Source organism: Pagrus pagrus (assembly GCF_965226575.1).
Source record: "Pagrus pagrus genome assembly, chromosome: 22".
Classification (NCBI taxonomy): Eukaryota; Metazoa; Chordata; class Actinopteri; order Spariformes; family Sparidae; genus Pagrus; species Pagrus pagrus.
The window spans coordinates 12,031,434-12,043,471 of NC_140204.1; the positions used below are offsets into that span (position 1 = coordinate 12,031,434).

Genomic DNA, 12,038 nt, shown 5'->3' on the forward strand with positions numbered 1-12,038 from the left:
ACTTGCATATTATTTTGTTATGAGAGCAAGAACGTTTGAAGAGAGGGGACAGCATACCAAAGAAATCCACACCACTCTCTGCCCCTCTTGCCCAGGCCACCACATCACGTGCCCTTTGCAAAGGGAAAGTCCCTGAAATCAGAGGGGACTGCTCCTTACGTCCCATATCTAACTTTAAATACCATTCATATATATATATATATTCATATATATATATATATATGTAGGGAGATAGAGACAGACAGAAAGAGAGAATGAAAGAGACAGAAAGAGAGAGAGCAATCCATTTGGCTGAATTAGGAAGCAGACATAACATCTCTTGGCGTGTCACTAAATTGTGAATCTGTTCAGCTCAACATCTACTCTAACTCTTCTGGAAAACAAAACCAGATTGCATTAAACCTTTTTAGGTCTCTCTTTAACCTCAGAATGAATAAAATGAAGGATTTTGCTTGCAGCAGCTGAGAAAACAAACGCTTCAGTGAATACATGTGATTAGCCAGGAAATGACATGCAAAGCGATGAAGCCGCAGCGTCAATTTTAGGCCTCTGTGAAGGGCATGGCATTGGCTTCTTCCTGTGTTAAGGTGTCGAGTATTATCACAGCAGGATGCCACTCTCATAACAGGACGAGGCTGTGACCCCTATCAGCCTTTTATTCTGAAGAAGTGTGCGGATGAAAATAGTGGATTTCTTTTTTGCTTCAGGGATTCAATAAATCATTCATTGTGTCGTCAGAAATCAATGAAAAATGTCCATGAAAGCACCCATGACATCTTAAAATGAGAAAAGTGGCAGATTCTCACATTTTAAAAGCTTAAAAAACAGAAAATGTTTAGTATTTTTACTTTAAAAATGACTTGGACAATTGTCAAAATAGTGACCGCTTAATCTACTTTCGTTTTAGAGTTATGTTTCTACCTGACAGCCAAATGCAGAGGAAGTGAGAAAGAAAAAAGGAACCTAGACTATTTTTCTTTCTGTTAGTATTTTTGTGCTTTTTTTAAGATTGCATGTTATTTTGCCAGCTTGTGTATATCCATCATGAAGGACTCACCCTACTTAGTGACAGCTTGAGGGATCAACACCTTCAAGTGTGGTCAAGCAGGACAACAATAGCCCCCCATGGACTGGGTGAGAGCAAACAGTTACTGCTACTGTAGGCCACTCGCAGCAGGAAACACTGTACAGCCGAGTACCGTGACCTACATCTCTTACTGAGGCGCTTTCTGCATGAGTGAATCAGCTTACTGGCTGCTGGTGTTGCCTGCTTATGAATGAATTATCCACAACTTGTGCATTAGAGATTCAAGAATGTAAAACAAGGATGTGTTTCAGCGTGACCTTTAAGTTATGCAACAGTGATGCAGTGTTCAAGGAAAAACGATGTGACTGTCGTTAGTTAATATGTCTGAGGAGGTATTAAAAGAAATAGTTGCATCTTGACGAGGGGAAAAAAAGAACAATAGCTCCTTAAAGCTACTTAACAATGCCTACATGTTACTGATTCAGGTCATTGATTGTCTCAGCGACTACAAATTCAATCTCTGCTCTCCGCCAGGCTGGTGACCGTGGGCACAGTGGGGTAAACCATTAAATAAAGTCCCATTATCTCCCTGGTGAGCCCAGCTGAATGTCAGGCAGGTCTCGGTAATAATAAGAAACACTCTGAACATGCTGCTTCAATGTCAGCACTGGGTCAGCAGCAGCCACAACAGGGGGCATGATGGAAAATGGAAATGGAAAACATCGCCAGTGGCTTTATAAATACACTGGAGGGGAGTGTGTTCTGATTGGTGACCGGCTTCATTAGGTCGGACCCTAAAGCCTCTGATTGAGATGGGCAACAGCTGTCCACTTTCCGAGTCAACTGAGAGGCATCAGTGCGCCGACGCGACGCCAGACTTTCTTTTGAGATTATTAATGGTCTATAACTGGACCCAGGCTCTCCTTTGAAAGACAGATTTTTCATTAAAGCAGTATCAATTGATATTTGGTCACCTGGGTGCCGCAGAAACCAGCTAACACAACACAGGCAGATGTTTAGCAGACAGTTGCAACTTTCATCCATCCAGCAGATACAAAGCATCATTATCAGTCATTTGGAGTTGTGTTTCTGACTTTGCCTTCAATTAGGGCTGTAGCTATCGATTCTTTTTGGAATCGATTAATCTAGCACTTTATCGATCGATTAATCGATTAATCGTATATATATATATTTTGCATTTTTAAACAACCAAAACAAATAATGTATGACGAAAATGATGTGGCTGTAAAATGATCAACCATTTGGCTTTTATTTCTTTAAAAAACAGAGGTATTTCTTACAACTCCAACTCCAACTCCTCCTTAAATAACAATACAGTTTCAACTTACTGTAAAACATGTATAACATGTAACACTATGAATCAATACAAACTTAAATAGTAACGGCCATTTTGCCTTAGTGTTGTCTTATACAACATTACAAAAAGGGATTGCACCTTCTAACCACCTACTAACAAATAATATATAATCTCTGGGATAGGCCTATTTGCTATGGTAACCTAGCAACCTATGTGTGTGCACGCATGCTGTGTTATATATAATTTTATGTTATACATAGCACCAAATCACAACAGAAGTCATTTAAGGTCACTTTTCCTATAGAACCGGTCCGGACCGTGTTCATTTAATTAATAATTTCTTCATCGTCGCGCATCTACAATTCTCCTCCACTCTGTTTTACGAAGGGAGGAGCTCCGGACCGACGTAAACAAACACACGTGCACACACACTTACAGACAGACAGAGAGAGAGAACATGTCACGTCGGTCTCAACTGTCTGTAAAGCAGATATCATATCTACGTTTTTTAAACGCGCACAAACTGATTCTGCTCTGGCATGTCATCTCGAGCCTTCGCAGTTCTCCGTCGTGGTGGCGGATACGCAATGCAATCCCCCCCGGGCTGCTGGAGAACCAGCGTGAGGACGTGAGTTTAGAGGACCAATCACAGCCCTTGCCGTCTCCGTTTCCCCGCGACGGAGTGCCGGACACTCCGCGCCCGGAGAGTACGGAGAGGCTCTCCGGCTCTCCGGCGACGGAGAGGGCTCTCCGTGTCCGTGTACGGCACTTTACGCAGTAGTATTAACAACGGTCCGTGTGGAACATTCAAGATCCCTGCGCGTCATAGGAATTTAACGACGCTTCGAGGCAGAGTTTTTGCCTCGACCAATTTTTGTAATCGAGTAACTCGAGTAACTCGATGAATCGTTACAGCCCTACCTTCAATATGTTGGTTCATCAACCTCATTTCAAACCACGGGGAGCAGCTGTTTTGAGCAAAACAAAAAACCTAAAAACCTCTGAAAAACCCACTGTACAGTACCTGCCCAACACCAAACAGCAGACAGGCAAAGTTAGCGACAAGCTGGTGAACCTTTAGCAGCTAAAAGGCCAGATATATCCTTTTCTTGTAGCTCTGTTTTGGTCTCCACCACCTCCTGAAGGAAATGTCTGGCTTTTTAGCAGCTAAACATTCACCAGCTAGCTGCTAACTTTGCCTGTCCACAGTTTGGTGTTAGGCAGGTAGTGTATAGTGGGTTCATCAGAGGTTTTTCTTCTTTTCTTTTTTTTTTTGTGCTAAAAACAGCTGCCCACTGTGGTTTGAAAAAAGATTTATGACACAAAAATATTAACGGTGCAGTCCATGAAAGAAAAATGACGTTAAAGATGCTAAAAGTATGGATCATCTTAGCATCATTCAGCTGAGAGAAACTTCAGAGTCAGGTGGTATTTCTCTATCTGCAATGTTGATCCATTGTTGTTATAGAAATATTTATTAGTGCCACTTTAAAAAGGTCCTATTTCTAAGAAAACTTGACTTTTGAGTCTCATTTTCCAACTCGTCAGATACTGGGATGGCGGCCGAGCCGACCCACAATCAACAAAACCAACTTTCTTACAAATTGAACCTTTAAACGGGAAACAGACAGTTTTTCAAACCCCCTGTCCAAGTGTTTGGTGGTATTGCTCCTAAAAAAAAAAACGTTTTTCCGTTGTCGTTTGGGACACACAGCATTTGTTTCCAGCATTTTTGTAGAAATGATTAAAGCCTCTAAGGCAAAAACTTGTCAGTTTAGGTCATGAAATGTGCTAATATTTTAAAAGCATGTACTGTAGCTCACTTCACATATGTTACAGGAATGGCTGCAGAGTTTTAATAAAGTTTAACGTCTAAATCACAAAGTCAATTTTTTGTTGTTGGCACATGAAGAACCCTTAAGAACGATCTGCTCTAGAGAGGAAATGACTTTGCCTGCTGATCTGTACACCACAGAACCAGGACATTATGACTCGCTCCACGTTCACTCTGACACGCTGTCACTTTTAGCCCCCTGAGCGAACCCAAAACTGGCTCTGAGGTTCCAGCACCACAGTGAGCAAGAAAGCCTGGCTTCCCTCAAGCGTGTGTGTGTTGGTTTGATAGAAGAGCAGCGACGGAAGTATCACAAAATGCAAATTCCTGTGCTCCCTGCAGCACTTAAGCAGGCACTGGTGAGATAGGTAAATGTTGAAACCTTCTTTCCAAATAAATCTCTTCATCAATGCAGTCGCTCTGATCAGAGATAGCCATTGTCACCTCTGATTTAGCTACATAAACAAAGACATATTCAGTGAAGTGAGAGTTATAGGAGTCATGAGGAATACAGTCCGTGACAAGAAGTATGTGAGAAAGATCTACTCATGTTTTCTTTACGACATTCGAGTCGGTGTAATTCAAACCACAGCAGCCAGTTTCAGCATCTGTAAGTTATGTAAAGCTTATGCTAAATGGGGGCCTTGTATCTGAGACAACTATCATCCAGCAGAGTACTGGATGTTCCTTACCGCCAGAGGGAAGGGCTTTGTTTGTTGAAACGCCAAACAAGCTAAAAACACACTGCCATTAAAACAGGGGAAGACCACGTTCACATCCCCCTGAACAAATGTCTTATCTTTTTCGCTGATTGCCTTAAATTTCTATCCCCATTTTCTTTCTCAAGGCGTATAGAGATGATTTATGATTCCTATCGTTTACATCTGCTCTGAATTTGGCCCATTTTTAAAAAAAAAAAACACTCAATCTGATGCATAGTGCAGCACATGCAAGCAGATTCAGAATAAACCAGGAACCTTCTGCAGCGTAAAAGGCCCACAATGAGGAACAAAGACCTGAAAGATGTCAAACTGACTGCAAAATGGGTGTAACACCAACACAAAAACAACTCTACACTGTGACATTCAATTCAAATCATGTGCAACTGGTTATCTGCAGCACCGACATCAATTACTACTCCAGGGCCTGATTCATCTTTGTCTTTCTTCTGAGATAAAGGAAGTTCCTGAAAGAGAAAAAAATTGTCTATTTTTACATTATAAACCTCTTCTAGACCTCGATAAAGATAATGATGACAGCTAGTTGTGGTGTTAGTTTTATCTGTCAGAAAAAAAGAACAATAATCTACACATGGATGAATCTTTAGTATTGTTTGCATTGAAATTTAACATAACAGGGAACTCTGGCATGACTAACTTCCTACCAAAGCTGGCAACTGCTCATACAACACAAATTTACACTTATATAATCATCCTCCATCACCTTCCAGCTTCCCTTAAAGTCTGGCCAGGCCTTTTGAAGATCCTAAATCACAGGGGAGCTGCCTGACCCACCAAATGTTAAACCCAACCCCCTCCAGGTTTCACCCTCTGACCACTCACAGCATGTTAAATGGCAGCTTTGAACCCTCAACTGCTTCAATAACAACAAGCTTCGTCTCTAACCTCATTTACCATGACAAGAAATCCATGACTAATGCATGTATGTGGCAGCTACAGGCACAAACTGAAGTATGTACACATGTGAGTCTGCGTGTGTGTGCAAATATACCTACGTGTCATTCACAAAGACAAACAAAGACTAAGAAATGTTACACAATTTCTGATGGTGTAAACATCTTGGAGTTAAAGTCTAAAAAAACCGAGACATTTGCTGTATATTTTGTTGAGTTGTGTGTCTTATCATATCATTATCCAAAATGTTTTCAAGAATGTTCAAGTCCAGAAAAATCTGTAATTTTTTTCCAGCTAACGGCGCCTATTGCTATAATTTCCGTGGAAACATCAGATGACACAGGAAAGAAGTCGGCGAACATGACAAAACATAACATGAATACAAATGTAATAGATTACCTCGTCCGTGAACGTTTAAGTCACCTCAGACAGATTTTCATTGGCAGTGATGGATGTTTAAAGGTGCAATATGTAAGAATTGACCCCCTGTCGAATTCAAAACAAGTTAGTTAGGAGTTCAGAAACTGGGAGGGGGTTCAGGTTTTTTGGACGGACATGGATCAGAGCTAGCAGGTTAGCATGCTAGCTTCTCTAGGTATCTTTGCAACACAGTCATAATGTCAAAACTGTTATTTCTTCAGATTCTTTGATTGTTTTTTAATTGATTCCAACTATAATTCTTACATATTGCACCTTTAACAATGAATACAACAACTCCCATGATGCCATGCTACTTCACAATGTGACCCAACTTCATCTGTTGTTTTCATTGTTTTGATTGAGACAAATTACATACCGTGCATTTGAAGCCAAACTATCCAACTTTCGATGACTAGCTGCCACTGTGGCAAATTGATAATGCTACATGCTTAACTACAGTTAGCATTTGGGTAAATTGCTAAGCTACAGAAACAGTAGCAGGAGTGGAAATTCAAACACGTTTGTTGATTAACCTCAAGTTAGCTAACGCTAGCCAATGTCAGCTAATGGTCACACCAGGCCAGCTAAGGCTGCAGCCACAAAACCCCTCGGGTGCAATGATGCTTTTTATTGGCTATGAATTCAACCTTTCAACAATGAGTTATTCGTCCTTCAAAACTGTTTTAAAGGAGCTTTGTGAAATAGACATCACATCCTAGAAACCAAAGATTGAGGGCATTTAAGTAGCAACACAAACACAATTCAAGTTTCGCTGAGGCAGCTGTTAATCTAGAAAGGAAACTCTGCATATACAGGAGCTACATGAACACACACACAACCACACACACAGACTTGTGTTTTCCTCTGCTGACGCCAAGACCAGTGAAAAGGCAGCTGACCTTTCCAGGGAGCCGGCTTGGGAAATGGGTAACGCTGCGGTCATGTTTACTGACACTGTATTAAGTCACCACTATCTGCACCACACTTCATTGTTCGCAGGGAGACGGCGCTGACATCGTCTCTTGGCCCAGTTTTACACTGTCGATGTGTTGTTGTGGAAAGTGTGCTTTCGCCTTATTAATCAATATATTGTAAATCCCTGGTTTATTTTCAGGAGCTGCTTAGCACTTGTAAATGGACCGTCATGAATGCTTAACAGCTGTCTGGGACGAGGTTTATTACTTTCTCCAGCAGCCTTAAAGACATGGCAGGCATATACAAGAATATATAAATGAGTCTATAGGCCTCCATTTACAAGGCTTTGTGTGTCTTAACTGAGTCATGTCATTATAAGCAGTACAGTAAATAACTTTTTTTGGTACTTGTGCAAACACACCTGTGCACAAAGCCAAAAAATAAACTCTTGAAATTAACATTTTTAAATTTGCTTTCGTAGGATTACACTTATGAATGGTCACATTTGCATTTGTGACCTCGTGTTTAAGTCGTCCTTGATAATCTGCCTGTCAGGGTGAAGGTTATCTGCTGCAGGTCAATGTTTCATTGACACACTTGTAAATGCACAAACGAGGATGTGGTTTGAGCCTGAAGGTTCATTCTTTGTCTTAGAAATCGTAGTGTGACACAGAAATTCTTAGAAATGGAAATTTTCTGCAGCTTTCAGCCACAGTTGGTGGCCTTCAACAGTGAATAGAGCTTATTTTCATCCATACCATCTCCATCACAAGTCAGCAAATCTCAACCTCGGATGAAGGCCGTGAGATGCAGCTGAAAGGTCCCATAAGATTTGTTGTTTTTTTTTTTTTTTAATGATTCGTCTCTTGAAATATATGTATTCAAATTCATGCCGGGAATTGATCGAGAAAATCAATACCACTCTCATATCTGTAGTGTCTGGAGCTGCAGTTAGCTGTTAGCTTAGCATAAAGACCGGAAACAGACAATCTACCATCACCTCTAAAGCTTTCTAAATATCACATTATATCTTGTTTGTTTGATGGATCCAAAAGCCTGAGTGTTAAAACACCAGTTCAACGTACTACAGGACGTTTTGTGTCGGACTATTTCTTGGCTAGGAACAGTTGCCTCCTGGACTTTCTTCTGGTTGCCTGGAAACTGGTCTTAGCCAAGAAAGCAAGTACGTGTATTGTATTTCCCAAAAAGTCAAACTATTCCTTTACATCCCAGCTTGTGTTTGGAGCTCGGCAGAGTTTTAACAAAGAGTCCAGTGCAGGAAGAGAAGCAAAAAGGCTTAATACACAAACGCAAACACATTTCTGCAGGATTGTCAGAATAGATTAGCAATAAAGTCTTTTTTTTTAAAAAACAATATTTATATGAACGTCCGCTCAAGTTACATACCAATCAGTTATCCTAAGTATTGATTGAACTTTGGCTATGATCACTTTCAATTACACCCAGGTCATCTCTGAGTTCATAAAAGCATGCGGGTTTCAAAGTAAAAGCTGAACCTCAAGGAGAATGTAAGGAAGTAATCCACAATTTTTAAAACACGCTGGCATATAAACAATTATGCTTTCATGTCACCGACGTACATGTTAGCGTATACACAAGCACGTTTATATCCTGAAGCTGCCTTATCTATTCGGTTGTTTTGTTATTTTAAACAAAATTAAAGGTGCACTACGTAGTTGTGGGGAAGAAATGTTCATGCTTAAACAAACTAAATCAACAAAGGACAACACAATTTCATACTGTTTTACTTTGTTTATATTTGGCGGACCCTGCCACCTTTCTAGCTTCAAACAGTGTTGTGCGGACCTTATTTTCCTCTGAGGAAGGCTTCTTTATTCAGTTATGGATATTATATATATTTCTGTTTGTATCATTTACCTTATCAGTGCTGTAAATGTTACCTTTCTGAGTTTCTGAATTTCTTTTCAACTACATCATGCACCTTTAAGCCAAATCTTTTTTAAATCAAAACCAGTGACACGGGCTGCAAATTACCCTCAACTAGATGCAAAACTTCTCTGTTAAATAACCAAACGTGTGAAATGTATTTTTCCCCCTCGATGCGCCTTAATTCATACCCCTGGCATGTACAACAGCCTGTTAAATGAGCAACTAATCAATACCTGCTGGTTAAAACAGATGCAAATAGATGGAAATCCTCCTCTCGTTAGGTTATGTCAATAGCACAATTTCAGAGGGGGTTCACCTGTGGCCTCCTGTCAGCACATGTAAACACAGAGCATCTAGGTGAGCTTCCTTTGTTGGCATACTATAATGCAAGGATTCATCTCATGTTTACCCTCCACAACATGAAGGGCACCATTACGGTAAATACTCGTGCCCTCTTGTGAGGACGCAGTCTGCATTCCTGTCATGTCATGCATTCCTCGCCAATGTACAGAAGAGGAGGAGGAGGAGGGAGGAGGAAAAAAGGTGAATGTCGACATAAAATGCATCACTTTCCTTGTGAGCCCCCCCTCCCTCCTCCTGCGCAGGGCTTTCCTCGGCTTTCCCCCGAGAAAGCCACAGGGAACAAGAGGAAGATGGGGAAGGCAGAGGAGAGGAGAGGAGATGAGATGAGGAGAGGAGAGGAGAGGGGGGTACATGCGTAAATAAATTGGAGACACTTGTATCCGACATGGATTGCCGCTGGCTTACCTGTGGTGGCTACGTTTGCAGCATCAGATGGCTGGCTGGGTAGATCATTCGAGTAAGTGCACTCCAAGCCCAGTACCGCATAGATGACGAGTCCACGTAGCAATACATTCAAGACCCTGTGGATGTTACTCATGGTGGTAAAACTGAGGTGAAGATCTAGTCTGTGGTATCCGTGGGATGAGGAGGAGGAGGAGGTGGAGGAGGAGAGAGAGGGGGGATCCCGACAGAAAATAATGATAGTCAAAAAAATAAATAAATAATTAAGTCTTTTTTTTTTTTTAAATGGAGTAAGAAATGCGTGGTGTCACCTGTAAAATGCACCAACTTTAAAAAATAAAAATAAATAAATTAAAAAAAAATCCCGCAGTCCGACTCAGTTTGCAAAACCTACCGGCTAACGGCTAAAACACGAGCAGACATTGCCGTCACCAAACCTCACAGGAGCGTGAAAAACACCCACGAGATGATAGTTCATGGTGGGTCACCGACGAGCCCGAAACTACTTCTGAAAGAGGACCCCGTTCAGATAAAACAACTCTAATAGCCTCTAATGGCTTTACTGGCTGCTTCAGAGGGGTGACCGCTGCGCGCCACACGCCGAACCCCCATATCAAAATGTACCAATTTAACAAAAAAAACAAGCTAACACAAGAAAACCAAGTAAGCTAGGAGCGCGAGGCACATGCGAGCCCTAAATATGAAGGAATCCCCTTTCTCCAAAAAACACAATAAAAATAACTAGCTGCTCTACTGTAAGGTATCCGTGAGCTACAAGTACAACAAGGTGCTGTGTTTAAAAAAAAAAAAATCCTCACGCAGGCCTGCGAGTGTGAAGAAAACAGTGTGTGTACTTCCACGTACAGTACACAAACACCGGGGACAGCTTCAGCATATTGAACTCGCAGCGTCTCGTGGGTCCGCCTCTTCACGCGAAAGTAGCAAATCCCATCGCATCAAAAAACACAGCGGCGTCTTCCTCCGTTTCCCCTAATCCGTCTCCGACCTATATCGACCGCACACGACATCCGCCTACTTTCCAAATGAAGTTTTTCAGTCAGCTTCTTCGGGGCTCCGCCGTGATACTGTATCCTCCTGTCATATTAGCTGCTCGCCGGCTGATGCGGACAGACTGAGGGAGGGAGGGAGGGGGGAGAGGGGAGGGGAGGGAGCCAAGCGGGGCGGAAGTCAGCATGCAAAATGGGTTTGACATCAGGAGGAGAGAGGGAGATGTGCGGGGTTTAATTGGGCCCCCGCAGACTGAAGGCGTGCACCACCACCGGCATTTGTTTTGTTTGTTTGTTACAGAAATTCAGCGGGGCTTCGTTTTCCACGCCACGCCGGGTTTCACGCCGCGGTAGCCGGCTCACACATGCGCTGGTGTCCGCCCGGTTGAGATGAGACATGCCCCCCGCCGACCGCGTCCACAGCTGAGGAAGCCCCCTCAGAAACTTTGCGGGTTTTAATTTATGTCCACGCAGATGATACCCGCTTCATTGTTCTTACACACTCACGAGCCATGCAAGTTTTTCCTCCCCGCAGAGCGCTCCCATTGGCTGGAGTGTCCCAACATGGCAGAGCCTGATTGGCTGATTTCCTGACTCTTTTCAAGACGCAGACGGCGGGAATTAAAGGGACGTTAAAGGATAATCCCGGTGTTTTTGTAGCATTTAGCCATTTCTTTTACTTTGAAGCCCCTGCCATTTATTTTATTTATTTTATAAGTGGAAGTACCCCTACCTGATCCCCTACCACTACTACTACCACCTATAATAAATTATAATGATCTATGTCCCCACAATACTAGGCTACTACTGATACTAATAATAATAAAACAGCACTTGCATCCATCCATCTATTACTCTAGTGGCTGTTATCTGAGACAGCAGCTAAATAATTAATTAAGATGAGGTTTATTATCTTTAAGTAATAGTGTGTAATTTGGGTGTGTTTTAAAGAATGATTAATAAAAAGAATGACTTGTGTAAATGTAAAGAATCTACCAACATGTTGTGTGCAGTAAAAAGGATTGGAAACAGCAGTTTGTCAAATACATTTTTTGTATGTAAGAATATAAGTTAAAACGAGGGCTACTCAACTACTCAATTCCTCGTGAAAAGGCATAAACAACTTCACATCTTTACTGGATTATTCAGACGATATTATCATGTGTGTATTGTTAACAAGATATCAATATATGTTTTCACTGTTAAA

At 41.7% G+C, this 12,038-nt stretch overlaps 1 protein-coding gene across 3 annotated transcripts in view; it reads right to left on the bottom strand.

Moving 5' to 3' along the window:
* Positions 1-10,947, bottom strand: part of stim2b (stromal interaction molecule 2b) — a 45,610-nt gene extending 34,663 nt beyond the window's left edge. For 2 of the 3 annotated variants that reach the window (XM_084344972.1, XM_084344971.1), the window contains exons 1-2: positions 10,643-10,947; positions 9,828-9,988 (exon numbers count right to left, since the gene is read on the bottom strand). In XM_084344972.1, coding sequence (XP_084201098.1) covers positions 9,828-9,988; positions 10,643-10,719 — 238 coding nt within the window. In that variant the 5' untranslated portion in view covers positions 10,720-10,947. Of the gene's footprint in view, positions 1-9,827; positions 9,989-10,135 lie in introns of all 3 variants that reach the window. The other variant, XM_084344973.1, reaches the window with a different exon arrangement.
* Between the last annotated feature and the right edge of the window lie 1,091 nt (positions 10,948-12,038).